General features: G+C 37.6%; 1 protein-coding gene across 1 annotated transcript in view; it reads left to right on the forward strand.

Annotated features, from left to right (window-relative positions):
- GPR63 (G protein-coupled receptor 63) overlaps positions 1 to 19,562 on the forward strand; it is a 48,333-nt gene extending 28,771 nt beyond the window's left edge. The window contains exon 2 of the mRNA XM_082633757.1: positions 14,145 to 19,562. Within this exon, the coding sequence (XP_082489883.1) occupies positions 14,295 to 15,554 (1,260 nt within the window). The 5' untranslated portion in view covers positions 14,145 to 14,294 and the 3' untranslated portion in view covers positions 15,555 to 19,562. The remainder of the gene's footprint in view (positions 1 to 14,144) is intronic.
- Positions 19,563 to 20,207: the final 645 nt, after the last annotated feature.

A 20,207-nucleotide genomic window follows, 5' to 3' on the forward strand; every position in this document is an offset into this window, starting at 1 on the left:
TTGGGAGAAGGAATGAATTATAGCTGAGGGAAGAAGCTGTCAAGGTGACTCTTAGGTTTCTGGCTTGTATAACCAGATGGGTGGCAGCCCAGTCAGTGAACATGGGAACTCTGGTGTGGGGTCCCTTAGAGGGGGGAGAGACCACCCTCCTAAGTTTAATTTGGACATTTAAGGTTTGAGGTGCCTTTGAGATATCCAAGTGCAGATGTGAAGTGAACAGCTGGGTATGTGAGCCTGGAACTTAGAAGATTTGGGCCATTGGAACATGTTTGTCAGGTGTCTGCATTCAGGCAGTAATTGAAGGAGTGGGTAGGGAGGAGATTGCATATGGCATGAGAAGAAAAGAACCAAGCTTAAATCTGCTTTTTTTCTTTTTTATGTGTGTTTCTCAAAATCAGACTAAATTATATTGCTTTTTTTTTTTTTTTTTTTTTTTTTTTTTTTTTTTTTGCAGTACACGGGCCTCTCACTGTTGTGGCCTCTCCCGTTGCGGAGCACAGGCTCCGGACGCGCAGGCTCAGCAGCCATGGCTCACGGGCCCAGCCACTCCGCGGTATGTGGGATCTTCTCGGACCGGGGCACGAACCCTTGTCCCCTGCATCGGCAGGCGGACTCTTAACCACTGTGCCACCAGGGAAACCCTATATTGCTTTTAATTAGCATGTGGATTTAAATTTGAGTACCCATATACTCCCTTAGGTATAAAGAACAAAACAGAACAAAACTTGTTTTCACCCTTTGCTCTATGCAAGTAGTTTATAGGCAAAAAAAGGAGATATTCAAGTTTTAACACAGCAGTTATAGTTCTAGGCAGAGCTGTGATAAAAGATTCCAGGTTCATTACCTAATAAGACTTGGTATTTCCTTGAATTTATAATCAAACACCACTGTGAGAAACATCAATGGCAGGTTAAATAATGTGTCTGAATTATTCAAAAAGGCTGATGAAATTAAATTGGCCTGCATTTTCCCCAATAATAGTTTCAAGGCAGGTAAAGATTTCTCAGCAGAACAAAGACCTAATGAATGTGAGCCAAGGACTAAGAATTAGAAATAGGAGACAAAAGGAGATGAGCAAAACCCATCACCCATGGGAATCATCATTTCTGTTGGTTTTGTATTCCTAGAAAGGTTCCAGAAGGTTAATCTTCTATTAGCCACTTTAAAAGTACGTTTTCCTAGTTTTTAATTATAATTTACTTTTCTATTAAATGCTGATCTTTCTTGCCACTTGAGTTTCAGTTTTAATTGTTATCAGAAGTCGGTTAGACTATTTTCCTCTGAAACAAAGACCTTGCTGATATTTAGTTTAATTTCTCCTTGGTGATTGTGGGGAAAAGTAACATGAATGCAAATAAATCCTCATGCTTAATAATCTAATTTTTAAAATGTCCATGGAAAACTAAATGTTCCTTTGAACATTACTGAGAAAAATTCTTCTTTTTTTGTGGTGAGTATTCTGGTTGGAATTAGAAATATATTAGGAATGGAACCGTGTTATAAATAGAACATTGCTATGGTTCATACTTAAAATGTGCGCATAGCATTTTTTTCCCTTTAGCTTTATTGCATATAGGTTTTAAGTTAGATACACCTTGAAAATAAGTGAAATTTTGATGCAATGATGATTTTCTCTTTATAAAAATGACTTCAAATAAGCCTTCCCCTACCCCATCCACTCTACTTGATTGTTAAATATTTTCCTCTGGTTAGTTTGTTCAAAGCTTCCTTTTACTCTATCTACAGATAAAACAAAAAATAATAATTCAACCCAAAAAAGTAGACATTGCTATAGTGATATAAATTTATCTGTAGACTGTTTTTCAAAATTTTAAAACAGAATGCCCAATAAAGATAATTGCTTTTGTAAAAATGAAATCAAGTTGAAATTTGGGCTACTTCTGAGGTGAAATGCCTGGTTCTTTATTTCTGGCTCCCCGTAGAGAACTCAAGAGTAGACTGAGTATATTTGAGTCCATCCTGGTATGTTCTTTGTCTACCGTTCCCCTTTTCTAGTCAGAATCTCTAGACAAGTATTAAGGGCTTACTATAGGTAAAGAAGATGGATTTATGTGTGATGCATGGTCTCTTTCCTCTCTTAGTGTTAATTTTATTTCTTTCCTGAATGAGAGGAAAGATACGGGTGAAGGGAGGAATCCTTTGAAACCAAGTGAAATTTTTGTCTGAGAGTGTGGTGAGTATCAGAGAAGGACAGTGGTGTGATGCCTTTCCTCCTCCAGCATTGCCTGTGGCCCAGAGTGGGAGAGACATGCTCAGTAACCCAGGATACGAGTGCTTCTTCTCTTAGGCATTTTCCTTTTCTTTAGATTTTTACTTTGCTCAAGACAAAAGCAGACAGTCTGAGTAAGGCCAGTATTTCAAATTCTTACCTGTTTTTATTTTACTGTGCCAGTTATGAATTTGCTAGAACACTTCGGTTATCTTATTAGTCCTCTGCTGGTCTTTACTAGAGGCCAAATATGTGTATACTTCACTCCTTAAGGGACAGAAGAGTTCTAGAACAGCAGCTGTTGTTTTAATTTCTCGACCTTCCCAGCAGCCTGGGCTCAGTGGACTCAAGGTCACCCTTTAGAGTGTGTACAGTGAGCTAGGACCTGGGGAGGTAGGAGGTGTCTGCTGGGAGCCCTGAGAAGTCTGAACCCAGGGCCTTCACTGGGCCCAGTTTGTCAAGAATATCCACAAACTAGATGGCTTGCTTCTCTTCTCCATGGTTAAAGGGTGCTCTAAATGGTTATTGCATTTTTAGCATCACTAGAGTACACAGCTTTGTGTTAGGGCTGATAGGTTATAAAGAAGATAGACTGCATCCTGCGTTCTGTTTTATATAGGAAACAGTGAGGAAGGTTCCACAGAATAATAAAGGTCAGTATTAGTTTAATGTGAAAAAAACTTTTAAAAAGCCAGAAGTAAAGAAGGAAAATAAATTTTGTACTCTGATTTTCACACTAGAGAGGAAATCCTTTTTGTTAGTTTGATGAATGTTCTTTTGTCTATTGGTCTGCTTAAACATATACATTTACATATACATACACACATGTACACGCATCTACATACACACACAACTGGGAATATGTTGTATGTCATTCTGCAAGTTGATTTTTTCACTCAGTGTTTGTGAACATTCTCTGGTGTCACTATTATGGATTAACTTATTGTTTGTGATAGATTGTGTGTATATAATTCATTTAACTACTATTTTATTGATGATCATTTAGAAAGGGTCTAGTTTTTCACTCTTAAATAATCCTGCAATAAATATCCTTATCTTCATGTTTCTGCTTTTATTTCTATAATGTGGAATTCCAGACAGTGTTTAAATTGTTTATTTTTGATATTGAAAAATACTTCCTGTTTACCCTCCAAAAAGCTGAACAAGTTTATACTCCCACAAAGGTATACAATAAAGATATGAATTGCATAAAATAGTTGAAGTGCTGTAGAAAGATCATGGTTATAATATGTTGTATTTTGATGGCCCTTTGTATTTTATAATCCTCTTGCAACCTATCTTATTTAATTCTCACAACCACTGTGTGGTATGGTTTTATGTATGCATTTATAGGGATTGCATTGAATCTGTGGATAGCTTTGGGTATTATGGATATTTTAATAGCATTCTTCCATCCATGAACTCAGGAAATCTTTCCATTTATCTGTGTCTTCTTACAGTTTCTTTCATCAAAATCTTATGGTGTTTATTGTACAAATCTTTCACCTCCTTGGTTAAACTTGTTGCTATTGTAAATGAGATTGCTTTCTTAATTTCTCTTGCAGGTAGTTTGTTGTTAGTGTATGGAAACACAACTGATTTTGTGTGTTGATTTTGTATCCTGAAACTTTACTGAGTTTATTTATTAGTTCTAATAGGATATTCCCTAAGATCATATCATCTGCAAAAAGGAATTATTTTACTTCTTTCTTTCCAATTTGGATGCCTTTTATTTTTTTTCTTGTCTATTTGATGTGACTAGGACTTTCTAGTACTATGTTGAATAAAGTAGTAAGAGTGGGCATCCTTGTCTTGTTCCTGATCTTAGAAGGAAGGATTTTCACTTTTGAGTGTGATATTAGCTGTGGGTTTGTCATATATGCCCTTTATTATGTTGAGGTACATTCCTTATATACCTAATTTATTTTGAGTTTTTATCATGAAAATATTTTGAATTTTGTCAAATGCTTTTTCTGCATCTATTGAAATGATCATACGATTTTTATCCTTCATTCTGTTAATGTTTGCATATGTTGAATCATTTCTGCATCCTAGGAATCAATCCCACTTGATCATAGTGTATGATATTTTTAATGTGCTCTTGAATTCTGTTTGCTAGTATTTTGTTGAGGATTTTTGCATCTATGTTTATAAGGGATATTGGTTTATAAATTTTATTTTCTTGTAGTATTCTTGTCTGGCTTTGGTATCAGGGTAATGCTGGCCTTATAAAATGAGTTTGGAAGTATTCTTTCCTCTTCAGTATTTTGGAAGAGTTTGAGAAGGGTTGATATTAATTCTTTAAATGTTTGGTAGAATTCAACAGTGAAGCCATCTGGTCCTGGCTTTTATTTGTTGGGAGATTTTAAATTACTGATTCAATCTCCCTGCTCATTATTGGCCTGTTCAGATTTTCTGTTACTTTATGATTTAGTCTTGGTAAGTTGTATGTTTCTAGGAATTTGTCCATTTCTTCTGAATTATCTAGTTTGTTGGTATTTAATTCCTCTTACTTAAAATGGGGATTTTAATAGTAATAATCTCAGAGTTGCTATGAAATTTTAAAAAAGCTAATTTATATATATTAAAAAAGCTTAAGACATTCTTTCACACTCTACTTTCTAGAAAAACTCAAGAGAAAAGAAGTTATCCTCTTTAAGAATACAAATTCCTGCTTTGAGTACAGACTAAATATCTTGATATGCTTCTGAGTACTTAAAAACAAAATTCTAAATGTTCTCTTTTTGAATTTCCACTGTTTTATTCCAAATGTGTAACTGAAAAGGTAGAGATTTTTAGCTTTCTGATTATTTTTCTCTGTATACGTATGGGATATTCTGTGAAAGAAAGGAAGTAGAGATATTAAACATACTGATCTTATGATTGACAGTTTAATTTGATAAAATTATCCAGGATATGAGTGTATTCCAATGAGAACAAAGTGTTCCATGATGGAAGTAGTCCATGTAATCAACCTTCCACCAGATGGCTGGCGGGTGCCCCAGACAATGATGCCATATTCACTAAGTCAAGTTTTGGCCTCAGTGTTGTCAGATTAAGTACTAAGTGGCTGTAGCCAGATTCATTTTGGTGAGTGGAAATCCCATGTTGCTGAGCCGTATACAACTTCCATCTGTACTTCCATGGCCACTTTGTTCATAATCCCTTTTGAGAAGAACAAGAGTAGAGAAAAAGGTTGGTTGACCTCTGTAGAATGCATCATCTTCTCTACCAGATTATTTACCTCCTTATCCGTGAAGTTGCTATTTAGTGAGCGTGTATATGGCCAGCCAAACCATTAGCTACTGTCCATGAATGAGTGTAGATCAGTACTTCTGACATGTCTCTTTCAAAATGAACAACTAGGTACAGTAGGCCCTCTGTATTTGCTGGTTCTGCATCTGCAGATTCAACCAATGGCCAGTTGAGAACACTTGAAAAAACATTCAGAATGTTTCAAAAAGCAAAACTTGAGTTTGCTTCACACCAACTATTTACATAGCTTTTACATTGTATTTACAACTATTTACATAGCATTTACATTGTATTAGGTGTTAAAAGTAATCTAGAGATGATTTAAAGTACACAGGAAAATATATGTGGGTTATATGCAAATACTATGCCATTTTATGTAAAGGACTTGAGCATCCTTGGATTTTGATATCCGTGGGGGTACTGGAACCAATCCCCTGGGATACCGAGTAATGACTGTATACCATTCAAAGTTTTGCCCTCTGGGAAGTTTTCCCTCTGCCGTGACCTTAAGGGCTCCTGAGTGGGGCTGTTGTGTTACAACTCTTCACTCTTGGGTGGCACCAATATGTTGTATAGAACCATTTCTAAATCACACCTGAATTTTTCTTCTTTAGTTAACTGGTTGGTCATAAGGAACTCGTCTTAGTGAGGCCACAGGTGACGTTTGAAGAGAGGATCAGTGTAGCAAAGAATAAGAGCTATGGGAATATGAGCCACTTGCTTATATTAACCTAACTGTGCTCATAGGACTTGCCAGGCATGATTTCATATACACCTCTTCTGTTTAAGGTTGAAGAGCTCTGTGCATACCCAATTTTATGGCTTTGGAAGGTCAGATAACCCCATTCATGTGAAATGCTCATGCTCTGTAGCTTTGTTCAGAATCCTAAAGGTCTCTGTTCACCTACAAAAGGACTGCCAAATGCCATACTATGTAGCAGCCTCTATCTGACACAGACACTTAAAACACCAGTGAAGCTGTTGGGTCATGTAGCCCAAGTGGCAAAGCAGCTGTCATGGCACTCTGGACCTCTTGCTGAGCCTTCTCTTATTAAATGTCCCACTCAAACCTGGCAGCTTTGCAAGCTACTTAATAAGTGGTTTAGAATAACATACCCAAATAAGTATATGATGCCATCAGAATCCAAAAAGCCTACTAAGTACTGGGCCTATTTTTTAGTGGTAGAAAGAGATATCTTGACCTACTACAAGATCCCTAGAAAGTTTACAAAGATGGTAGGCCAAATTTTTGTAGTAATCTTTCCCCACCTTTGGCACACCTGTGTTTTACCAAGTATAGAGTAGTTACTACTTACTTCTCAGTCAGCACATAATGGAAAACATGACATTCTACAGAATGGAGAGGCAGTCAAGGTCCCTGTGGACTAGATTATAAGAGACTAGACTAGATTAGATTATGGAGAGCTGATAGAACCCTGAGGTAGCGTAGGAGGGTGCCAGCTGGAGCCAAACTGCTCAGGCATTCTTTGCTAGCACATATAAAGAAAAAAATAATAATTTGCCCAATTAATAGCTATGTACCAGATGCCAGGGAGTGTGTTTATTTATTCTAGCAAAGAAATCACATCTGGTACAGCATCTGCACTCTGCAGGATCCATCTGTTTTCTCTAATGCCAGATAGGCAAGTCGAATGTGGATGTTTTAGGAATGATCACCTTCATCCTTTAAGTCCTTGATGATGACCCTAATCTCTGCAGTCTCTACAGGAACAAAGTGGTCTCCGGTTTTCATAGGTAGAGGTAGTGCTAGGAGTTTCACCTGGCCTTTCTTAAATTATAACCCTAACTCCACACGTCTGGCAACCAGTGAGGGAGTCTGCCAGCTGCTGAGTGTGTCGGTACCAACTCCACATTTCAGAACTGGGAAAATAATGATGGCATGAGTTCTGGGGTGAGTGGTAGCTGGAAGTGAGCACAGACTCCATTAATCATGTGACTTCTATAAGCCCCTACTCTGAATGGTGGAACACAGTACCATTTTGGGTCTCCAGGAATGAGAGTCATTTCAGAGCCATGTCCAACAATCCCACAAAGTTCTGATTATTTCCCCTTCCTCAGTGTATACCCTGGTAATTTGTTGCAGGTTTTTTGGGGAAGACTGGAAGATTTATAGTATAAATTTATAGCTGTGTAGCAAGGTCCTTCCTCAAAGGGGCCTGGCTTTCTTGAATACAAGAGGTTCTAGGTCTGTGTCCTGGCTCAAGTTTGGGAATTGATTGAGGAGTTGCATTTTTCTATTTTATAGCTTTGCTGCTTATACAGATCAATTAGCACGTGGTAGCTTTCTAACTATTTCTCTCTTAGAAACACCATGATCAAACACCAGTGATCTCTGCAGGTCAGACTATTCTGATTTCAGCTTTTGCTTGCTGCCCATTTTGATAATCAGGCTCACCTCATCTTTTGTTAAGTACTGTCACTGAGCCCCTGCCACTCTGAGATACTATCATCCCCATTCAATTTAGGAACCCATTTTTTGGATGACAATATTGCCCATTGTCATTCCTGGTCTTCAGAGAGTAGCTACTATAGAGATCTTCAAGGATGCTGCTGGTCCTTTCAACCAGTGTATCTCTCAAAGACTTGGTGAAGGCAGTGCCCTCTGGATCCTACCAAGTGATGTAGTTATAAGTGGGTGAGCAGGTCTTACATGATAAATCCAGTTCAACATTCCTATCTGCTGAAGTCTTTGGATAGTTCCCTCTCTACCAAGGAGTTATGGCATCTCAGTTTCATGTAGTGTAGGTTACCTTTGGGACCAGGCTTCCGCCAACCAACTGAACATACTATTAGAGGCATTTTCAGCCATTTGAGCTAGCACAGAGAATCCAGAATCTTGGTTTAGTGTGCCCATATCAATAAATTTGATCTGATCTAACATTATATTCCTTCTAAGCTGACTCAATACCCTCAGCATCCATTTCCATACATACTCCCTGGTTTCTGTCTATGTAAATTGGAATTATCTTGCATATCTTTTGATATAAATGGTACTTCTTTCTAGGTCACAATTTATACCTCACACTGGATTCTGCTGGGACTTGATTCTGGTCGTAGGTCTAGAAGCAAGAGAGGTAGATGGAGCAGGGTCCTTAGGAAGGGCAAAAGTCCCTTGCAAGATGCTGTCTTAGGTGAGGCCCTTACTGATTTTTCAGGCAAAGAGAGAGCTAACCTCATTAAGCAAGGGAGGAAAGGCTATTACTATTGGTAAAGAAGACTGCAGCACAAGGTCCTAAGCCTCAGCTTCATCAAAATCCCCATATATCCTCATCCCAATTTTCAGGCCCCTACTCCTTCCCAGTCAGGCCCTAACTTTAACAGAAGAGACTCTGTAAGGTTGGGAATTCAATTTGCATTATAACATTGCCACCCATAGGTTTAGACTTTGATTTAGTTTTCAGAAATTCCATTTCTGGGGCAATAGGAGATAAACGTTTTCTTTCACTGTTGTTGAAGAAGCTTTCTGGATCTTCATCTAATCCTTGAGCTTGGAATTTAAAGTTCTCAATTTAATTTTTTCTCTCCTCCAGAAATTCAAATTCCAGGCCCCACCCCAGACCACAGACTTAAGAGACTCAGGGGGTGGGGCTCAGGAGTCTGTATTTTAACAGGTGCTCCAGGTGATTCTTATATACCCTCAACTTTGAGAACCACTGATGTAGAACAACACCTTCAAAATTCTCAGAGAAAATTATTTTCAGTTGAGAATTCTAAACTGAGACAATTAGTATGAACAAATAAAGACTTATTCAAACATACAGGACTCAAAATTTACCTCCCTTGTGTTCTTCCTTCAAAAGCAATTGGTTCCTGGAAAAGAAGGAAGTGAACAAAAAGGAAGCAGTGAAGTGGAAGACAAAGGACCTAGGAAATATGGAAGCCAAGAGCTCAAGGCAGAAAGGAGGATTTCCAAGATGGTAGTAAAGAGATGTTTCTGGCTGGCATCTTTGTAACAGAGAGAAGTGTATCACTTCAGGGAGGGACATGAGGCCAAAAGAATGACTCCAAGATAAAAATGTAGTTGATAAATCTGACCTTCCAAAGTATAATACTTCTAGGTATAAAATCTCTCAGGTGGAGCAGGTAAAAAAATATTGATAGTTATTTTTAAAAATTGAAAATAAAAAGGAAATTATTTATTCTAGGAAACCCAAAATTTATACAAGAAAGAAAACATTCTTTTAGCTTATCAGTAAATATACTATTAGCCTAAATACATTAATAGAAACACTCACTTCTGTAATTCAAAATTTTCAAATAAAGATTTTGGTAGTATGAAGGGATGAGAAGTAAGGAGGTGCTATGGCAGCTAAACCCTTATCCTAATAGGAAATCAGGACATAATATACAATATTGATAAATCAAAAAGCAATTTCTTCATATTATTTAGATATATAAAGAATAAGTACTTTTGATAAAAACCTTTAAAATAATTTAAAATGACTACCTCTAAAAACAGAAGTGGAATGGTGAAGGGTAATACAGGATTTGACTGTCATTGAAAAACTCTTGATAATTTTTTAAGCAAAATTATGTGCATATAATGTATAAATAAATATTAAAATGAGTAAAGAAATTCTCTGATCTGACAAAGCATAATGCAAATAAATATAATTTACCATATATGCATTGGCTGTGTGCAAAGCATAGTAGTCATAGGGGACAGTGAGATTTATAAAATCAGTCTCTGCCTTTTAGGAGCATATACTTTTTTTCAGAGAATTGAAACAAATATCTAAAGCACTGGAATTGCAGATAAGACTAAAGGACGAAGACCAGGGGAATTCTACAACCTCCACTGCCCATTCCAGCCTGTGAAGCCCCAGTAATTGTGAAATTCTGGCATACCCCAAACATAAAACACTTACTTGTGTCATTAATCTGATTGCCCCAGTGTTGTTTCTGTAGATGCTATAAGACAAGAGAAAGAATCATAAATTCAATCACTTCTGCCATACGTGAGTTTTACATGTGTACATACATGTGAGGTGTGTGTATATATGTATGTGTGTGTATGAATATATATACATAGATATAAACCTTCACATACAATTTTAATTTTTTCTTACTTAGAATATGTAATGAGAGCTTCTGACAAATGGCAAATAAAGACTAGCCTAGATTAAACATTAGGACTGTTAAGCAAGTATTACTGACCTGAGCTAATTTTCTACTGTTCTTATGTTGCTACCGTCCCATTTCCTGTGGAAGTACAAATTTTAAGTATAAAACTTTTATTTAGTCTTCTGTGAAATTCAAAGAAACTGCAGGTCACAATGGTATTTGATGAGAATACCTAAGAGGAAAGAATCTTTCAACATAGTTACAATGAGTATTCAAAAGCTCTGCTTTGGTTATTACACTTTGCAGTGAGAAAAGAAAGGCCAGAGAATATTTCTATTCTGGTAGCCAGGAGTACAATGAATGAAGAGCATGTACAGATACCAGGGCAAAGGCATTATTAAGTTCATGTATGTTACTTTCCCTGTTATTAGAAATTCCAGTTCTTTTCCTTAATGTTTAACTATAACATTGCTTTTGTTTAATCCTTTTATAGATTCTTTGTATATTTGGGAAATTTACCATTTCTATTTAATGAGCACTGAAAAACTGATTGGAAGCTCTGTGTGTGTGGGTTGGCTTTGATAGTGGGTGGGCTTCAGTATCCAGGATAACTGGGCACCAAGCTGGCATTTTTCTTGGGACACCATCAAATGTTAGTATCTAGAATTTTTTCCTCTAGGGCTTTTTAAGTTACTGGAAAAGACGAGTCCTTCAGTCCTGCATGGTAGCATATGCCTGGCTGCTGGCCGTCTGGGAACAGGGTGGAGATGGGGGCTAGGTTCTCATGCTGAATGTGCAGATATTCATCCAGTCCTGCTGTGTTCAGCCCTGCACCAATATGCTAAAGTTTAGTGCTTATCAGGTTTAGTTGTGCCAGCGACTTGGGCTACATGCTTTCATGTGGTTGCTGGAGGAGAAGACCCCCAAGCCTGGAGTGGGGTTCCTATGGCTCTGTGTATAGATTTTTCAATTTCCCAGTTTTCAGCCACACCTACACTTACTGTGGTAACTGGTACCTCCTAATCCAGAGCTTCTCTGGGGACCTACAGGGTGTTTCAGCTTCTTCTAAGCATATTTCTGTGTAAGTATTGAAGATAAAAAGTTCTCTGTTCTACTCTGTTCAGTTACCACACCACCATCTGCCTTTTGCTTTGAAACATTAAAAAAAATCTCTTATCTATTGATGTATCTTTCATTCACACTTCTTGTCCTTTTGAGTTGCACATTTTATTTTTAAAAATCCCTTTACTGTCATTTCAGTGTAATTTTGAGGTGGTGGTTTGGTCCTGTTTAACCAGAAATCCAGGAACCATTTGTTCATCACTGTCTCTCCAGTGCCTGGCTCATAGTAGGCTCTGAAATAAATATTTGATGGATGAATAATTGAGTGACTTGAGTTAGAAGTTTTTACAATGGCAGTAAAATGTTGTGACTATATATACACATGTAACAACCTTAAAAAGCATCTTTTAAATTATGGTTTTGTTTTGGCTCCGTTCCTTTTTTTTTTTTTTTGCGGTACGCGGGCCTCACTGTTGTGGCCTCTCCCGTTGCGGAGCACAGGCTCCAGACGCACAGGCTCAGAGGCCATGGCTCACGGGCCTAGCCGCTCCGCGGCATGTGGGATCTTCCCGGACCAGGGCACGAACCTGTGTCCCCTGCATCGGCAGGCGGACTCTCAACCACTGCACCACCAGGGAAGCCCGCTTTGTTCCATTTTTTGTTTTAGTTCCTCAACATGGTCGAGAAAACTAAGTGTTTACAAAGTGTGTGCTACCTTCAGCATGGATATGTTTGTTTACTTGGTCAAGCACAGTTATCACTGTTACCTTAGGCTTAATATACACATTTGCCTAAGGTACACATTTATAATTTTTCTCTAGAGATAGAATCATATTGAGGCTGATTTATGTAATAAGCACAGTCTTTATTCTTATTTGTATGTATATTTAGGTAGTTATAAAGAGACTTGCAGTGGTTATGGTGTAAAGCTACCACTGCCCCTTTTTCCATTGGCCCTTTGTGGTTAATGAAGTTTGGGAGTCACTGGATTAGTGGGACATCTTATCCAGGTATGTTTTGCTTTTCAAAGTGAACATGTGAGGATGGATAACATATAGTAGAGACAAAGAAATTAAGCTATAACAGTGAAAGTGTATAGTACAGTTAATATTTTGAACAAACAGATGAATATTCTCCTTCTTCATAAGGTTAGCCTGGGACCACAAATTGGGGATTGTAGAGAGATACGAGTATAGTAGAGAGCCCATGATTTGGCTACAGTGCTGGATCTTGGGTCTCGTAAATGGGATGCTTCTACCCTCAATACTATAGGAAATGAATAAATGAACTTTTAGCATTTACCCCTAAGATCAATGAGCGATTGTAAATTCAAATAATGAGAAAATTACAGCATTGTCTTAAACTACTGTGCACCACGCCCCTCAATCTTAGGGATTTATTAAAGGAACCTACCCAGAAATCCAAAGAGAGTTCTTTCTAATTAAAGAGATTAAAGCTACCTCTCCAGTAAAGAAGTAAGAACCTACATAACAGAAGTGGGTTAGGAAGATAGTAGATTAAGGAAGTCCTTCACAGAAAACTCCAGGGTCACAGAAATTAAGAAGTTGGGGGTTAGGATAAGAGAAAGGTGATAAACTTTCTGGAGCAAGAAAATGAAATGTTTTCTAGAATTCATTATTCACGCCTGAATATTTTCCTAGTCATCTTCTTTAGAATCCCCATCTTTATTTCTTGGTTGACATCTATCAAATTGCTGACATACAAGGCTTAGGGAGAAGAAATTGAGAAGATAGAAGTATTTGTATCAGAAAATAAAGGGTGGAAATGGGTGCATGGGAAAGAAGAGAGAATAGGAGAAGCAAAGAGAGCTTTAGAAAAGAAAGGAAGTCTTAGAAATATGACCAAGACGTTTTACAGATAATTTTTCTTCTCTTCTTGAATAACTTCTCCAGTAGGTATGTGGTGGGATTTCTGGGAAGAAACACTTACAAATAAAATAGAAAACCAGGAAACTGTTTCAGACCCTTCATTGGAAATAACCTAGTGCCTACTTGTGAAAGTGTTAAAGCAAAAGTGTCTGATTATCATGTGTTAAATAGGATACTGATTTCAAGGTTCTTTGCCAACTAGTTTTGTGCTAATGTAAAAATGGAATATGAACCTGTACCAAAGAGCTATCAAGAATACTCTCAGGAGAACCATTATTAATAAAATCTGTATTATTAGTGACTGTGGAAAGGCTATGCTGCTCCTGGAAATTTAAAAGAAAAACTAACTGTGAAGTTATAATTTTTGCCTTTAAGGCAGTAATACATTTTCTTTCTTTTCCCTTTCACTTTATACATGAATGTCATGAAATTTCCATTGTAGTTGACTAAAAATGAAACAACAGAACAACAGTACTTTAGTGATGGCTAGGCTAGAGACTTAAATATTTTTAAAGGTTTAAAAAAAGCGGAAAACTGGTCCTTCATGATGAAAAGTAAGAAGTCAAATGTTATTTACAAAACTCATTCCCATTCAGTTTTTTGTGTTTTGGGCTTGTTTTCAGGCAAAAGGACTCCTATGGAAGATGGAAGTCTTTGTGCGTTTTCCAGAGTGTGTTTCCAAGCCCATCAGTGAAACATGATACTGCTGCTCTGTGTTGAAATACTTGAAGAACACCTACATCTCTGCCGGCGCCTTCCATCTTGCTGAAACAATGGTCTTCTCTGCAGTGTTGACTGCGTCCCATACTGGGGCATCCAACACAACATTTGTAGTTTATGAAAACACCAACATGAATATTACGGTCCCTCCACCATTCCAGCATCCCGACATTGGTCCGCTGCTTAGATACAGTTTTGAAACCATGGCTCCCACCGGGATGAGTTCCTTGACACTGAATAGTACAGCTGTGCCCCCAACACCAGCAGTTTTAAAGAGCCTAAACTTGCCTCTCCAGATCATCCTTTCTGCTATAATGATATTTATTCTGTTTGTGTCTTTTCTTGGGAACTTGGTTGTTTGCCTCATGGTTTACCAAAAAGCTGCCATGCGCTCTGCCATTAACATCCTCCTGGCCAGCCTGGCTTTTGCAGACATGTTGCTTGCAGTTCTGAACATGCCCTTTGCCTTGGTCACCATTCTTACCACCAGATGGATTTTTGGGAAGTTCTTCTGTAGGGTATCTGCTATGTTTTTCTGGTTGTTTGTGATAGAGGGAGTAGCCATCCTGCTCATCATTAGCATCGATAGGTTTCTTATTATAGTCCAGAGGCAGGATAAGCTAAATCCATATAGGGCTAAGGTTCTCATTACAGTTTCTTGGGCAACTTCTTTTTGTGTAGCTTTTCCTTTGGCAGTAGGAAACCCTGACCTGCAGATACCTTCCCGAGCCCCCCAGTGTGTGTTTGGGTACACAACCAATCCAGGTTACCAGGCTTATGTGATTTTGATTTCTCTCATTTCTTTCTTCCTACCCTTCCTGGTGATACTGTATTCGTTTATGGGCATACTCAATACCCTTCGGCACAATGCCTTGAGGATCCATAGCTACCCTGAAGGTATATGCCTCAGCCAGGCCAGCAAACTGGGTCTCATGAGTCTACAGAGACCCTTCCAGATGAGCATTGACATGGGCTTTAAAACACGTGCCTTCACAACCATTTTGATTCTCTTTGCTGTCTTCATTTTCTGCTGGGCCCCATTCACCACTTACAGCCTTGTGGCAACATTCAGCAAGCACTTTTACTATCAACACAACTTTTTTGAGATTAGCACCTGGCTACTCTGGCTCTGCTACCTCAAGTCTGCATTGAACCCACTGATTTACTACTGGAGGATTAAGAAATTCCATGACGCTTGCCTGGACATGATGCCTAAGTCCCTCAAGTTTTTGCCACGGCTCCCTGGCCACACAAGGCGACGGATACGCCCCAGTGCTGTCTACGTGTGTGGGGAACATAGGACTGTGGTGTGAATATTGGAACTGCCTGATGTTTTGGGTGATGGTTGTTCTTTATCTGACTTTGAATTTTTTTCTCGTGGCTTCTCCACTTAAACTATATTGTTTTTCATAGGGTGTGTGTGTGTGCAGTGTGATGAAAGAATGGTGATCAGTTATAAGTCTGTTACCAAGGATACACAATAGGGAAGTGATCACACGTGTTACCTCCAGGGTTCAAGAGAAATCCTTGATTTAGGGTGGGGAGATGGTTTTCTGTTCCTTTGATTGATTTTGTTTTTCTAGTAGGAATCAGGATTGTGCTTTATTGAGCCTGCAGTTACAGTGAATTGTAGGTATTCTGTATGCTGCTAAGATATGCTTTGTCAAGTTTATCAATTACTTTTTTCTGGAAGACACTGCTGCTTTTTGCCATCACATTGGAGCCAAAAACCACATACATCTCTGTAGATAAATATTTAGTTTTATTTAAAAAAATAACCCAAGGGGGTTAGTGACATTTTAAAGGTCATGAATATTTACTTTGGTGCACTTTAAGAAACAATGTACAAACGAATTCAGTCATGTTTTTCAGAATTGTTTTTATACATGACATGTTGTGCTTTAGGAAACATTGCATTATTTCTAGGAAGACAGTTTTTAAAAAATGTTTTGTATGTACAGTTTTAAAGGAGGTAACATAAAAATGAAGAACTTTTTCTAAGCACAATAGTGATTCTTTAGAGCAGTAGGGCAGAGTTGAGATGGAGCACCCTTGCAAATTTAAATGGGGTGCAGTGAGGCTGTGGCTGGTGTGGGCTGTGGCGATTCCTTTTACCCAAGGATTCTCTGAGTCCAGTGGGGAGAAGGACACCATTTACTAGACGTCTGCCATGTGCCAGGCCCTGTACGTCGTTTTATCCTCACAGCATCCTGTGAGGGAAGTATTATTTCTTCGTTTTTGCAGATGAAGAAGGCAAGTCTCAGAGAGACTAAAACCCTGCCCAAGGTTAGTGGTAGAGCTGGGATCCAAAAATCTCCGAGTCCTGAGACTGCATTTCTACTGTACCACACGGACACCTCGTTCAGGTTCAGGTTTGGACGTTTCAGAGTCAAGAGGGAACTGTGTGTATCCTTTCATTTTCTTTTAGACTAAAACCTTCTTTTTAAAAATAGTTTCATTTTTTGTATTACCAAAAGAAATGTGAAACCATTACAGAAAGTCTGGAAAATAAAAAAGAAAATATAAAATCATCTATAACTACCTTTTTAGAGCGGAACTAAAAATCTTAGGTAAGTAAGGGTGTAAGGAAATAAGGCAATTTTTTGGTTTGCAAAACAAGTGACAATTACTGAGAAATTAAATACAGCTGTATATAGGTCTTTGCCCTGTGGGTTTAGATGTTTCCAGTTGTCCAGCTGTATTTCTCAATGTTTTGGGCAGAACAGCATTGTTGCCCCAGTGCTTGCCCAGAGCAGAGCTGGCTATTGAAGAATGTGAATGTGCTCAGAGGTGTGTCTCCTGTAAAGAGGTGAAGATAAGCCCTGGTCTGAGCCTAGAGCAACTTTTCATTAAGGCAGGTCTGGGGTTTCAAATTATTTTTCTCTTGATGATGTTCTGCCTCTCCCCCACCCCAGGTGTAACCAGGGCCTTTGGTGCCCTTCTCTCTCTAATCATAGGAACACATTATAAAACATCCCCCAGGGACGGGGCTTCAGACAATGGCCGTAAGTGCTGAAAGTGTAGCCTCTTGGCTACATCATAGGCTTTATAAATAGGCAAGTTAACCTTGAACACTTTTTGGATTTATAGCATGTTTTCAGAATTATAGTGCTTTGTGACCAGTGGGAAATGAGCCACTTTTCTTCAGTTGTACAACCAGAGAGTTGGACTAGATGAATCTTCAAGGTCTTGTCCAACTCTAATGTGAGAGTAGAGATTTTTAAAGAGCCCAGCTGATGTCCACTTCACTCTTTGGTCTCCAGTATCATTTTTTTACATTTTACTTCATTAGATGTTTCTTAAAATTGAATATCTGAAGAGCATATGGCACCATATCAGGAGTCAGGACTTTGGAAGGTGGATGTCATCATGAAAGACCTGGGAATCCCTGCTCTTGAGGCAGTTGTCATGGTATTGGAACTCATTTTCCAGTTAACTTCTCTTTTGGGATTCAAGCCTGTTATTCAACATGTTGTTTTGAGATCATCTTCTGATGATACTTGCCTACCTCTTTGGTTTCTAATTTATATTATTCACAGGCAAAATTGCTTTTATCCATAGGGATCTTATAGAACATAAACACTGTAGTAGATATTAGTAGCACATTGAAGTGTATCATGCTTTCTACTTTCAATATAAACTAGATTTCAGGCAGATATTAATAAGTATATTTGAAATTAGACTTTCTTTGAGGAAAGTCAGCATGATCTGTATTCATCTTACATATTGGCAGTAGGTCTTGAGACTCCTTTTGTGGTTGGAGCTGAAACTGAGCTTTTGTTTTCTTTGTCCTATTTTTATGAGCAATCCTTAGGTACTTTAGTTCTGCCTGGTGGGCAGTGCATCATTTGGTGTGAGCTCTGGGGTGCCTGCTAAGAGGCTCAGTGTTTGTGAAAGACAACCCTGAGGGGCCTTTGTGAGAATTCAGCAACCACACTGAATAGCATTTCTCTTTACACTGGATCATCTTGATCAGATGACAGTTTACAAACCATTTTGAACGTTTTTATTATGTATACATTTTGAAAGCTTTTTTAAAAAAGTACTGTGGTGTACCTTTGAAAAATTTAGGTGCAGTATCATATGTTGCCTACTCTACTATATTTGTTTGAGGGAAAAAATAATACCACTACTAGTTATCACCACTGGCTGACAAAATCAGAAATGGTTTTGGTTTTGTTTTTCCTTCTGGTGAATAAGTAAGAAGCAGGAAAGAGATAATGAAATATTTGTGGTCAAAGAAAGAGTCAAAAGAAATCCCCAATAGTCTGCAAGAGTGATATTCAAACTTTCATATGAATTTGTGTCTAAGTATTCCCGGGGGGCTTGTTAACAGTACAGATCCCCAGGGCCCCCAGAGGGTCTGAGATTGGGCCCACAAATGCACACTTTTATTTTGTTGAGTATTTGGCCTGATGCTGATTCAAGTGGTCTCTGGGGCATACTTCAAAGAAACACTCCTGTGGAAAATATATCCACTTAAATATTGTGTTTTATCCAAAAAATGTTTGTTTTGTGTTGGAAGCCATTATCGCCTAGTGCATGGATAATCCACATTGAGAGGAAAATCTGTGTATCATTGTGCCTGATTTGCTGCCACTTGTGTTAGTGCTGGATCATGCCAGTGTCAGCTTTACCATCTTTCAACTGGCAAAATTCTGATAAACCATGTAGTTTCACAGAAGAGCAAAAAAGGTGACTTAATATTTGAAAGTCATGATTTTCAGGAGTCTGATTCCTCTAATATTTTCTTTTCTCATAGAGAGGTATCTTTATTGTATGTATCCTCCTAAAGCCTGTGAGAGGAATGCAAAGATTCATCCAGTTCCTATTGCTGTGCTTATGCCAGCTGTGTTCAGTGGAAGCATGAAGAAAATAAAATAACCATTTTAATCTATGTATTTCAGTTGCTGACAAGGCTATTTAACTTAATCTTGATCTTTGCTTTTGTTTACATAACAATATTTATGTATATATCACAGGAAAAATGTTCACTTGCTTGACATTTTATTCTTCCATGATTTTTAGTTTACGTTTAAAGGACTGTTTAATTCAAATTTATTTTCACAACCATAGTTTTCATTGAAAACTCGATTTTTATAATAATAAATGAAAACGTCAAAGCACATGTTTGTTATTACAAGTAAATGGTAATACAGTTCTTAGATATATATTGGTACTAGTCCTTTGTAATTTAAATTAATTTATTTTACAATAGTACCTAACCTATATGAGAAAACCACTTTGAATTTTGGGTTGCAATATTCAAAATCAAAATGTATGATTATTTGTGCATATTCTTATTACAACCAGGAAAAGAGCTCCCAATAAGAAAATGAATAAATGTTTAACATTTCTAAAAGTGAAGTTTTTTTAAAAGGACTGCTTCATTTATCTTAGAAAAATTGTCATGAATAATACTTTCTGTTAAATTAAAATCCGAGTTTAGTTTCAAATCCTGCTTCCTTTGGGGTTTTATTTTCAAATTAGCTTTTAAAGCCTGTATGTGTATTCTAGTTTTAGAAATTCTTAGAGTAATTAAGGATGAAATGAAACTTGGCAAAAGACTATCAGTATTAAGAGACAGTTTTAAGACATTCTGTCTAGGAGAGTTATAAAAATTTTCCTGCTAAGTCATTTGAAATTGGATTGTCACTGGCAAAGCAGTGACAATGTTTGCTTCTATTTTGATGAAATGATTTCTTATTGCACTTCCTTTTCTAAAATCTAAGGCCTTTCTAAAACCTACTTTTAAATCTTTAGGAAATATCATTTATTTTTATATGAGTTTTAACTTTTTTGCCAATTAGGCATGAGGGTTTTATTTTCTCTTCTTTTTCACTTATATGCAATAGCTAAATATATTTATTTTTAAATTATAAAAGGTTGATTTACAAAGGAAGTTTGTTATTGAATCTATTATACATCTAATAGTTCTTTCTGAAATGGAAAGGTAAGAAAGATAT

This window comes from Mesoplodon mirus (genome assembly GCF_964341445.2).
Source record: "Mesoplodon mirus genome assembly, chromosome: 10".
Classification (NCBI taxonomy): Eukaryota; Metazoa; Chordata; class Mammalia; order Artiodactyla; family Ziphiidae; genus Mesoplodon; species Mesoplodon mirus.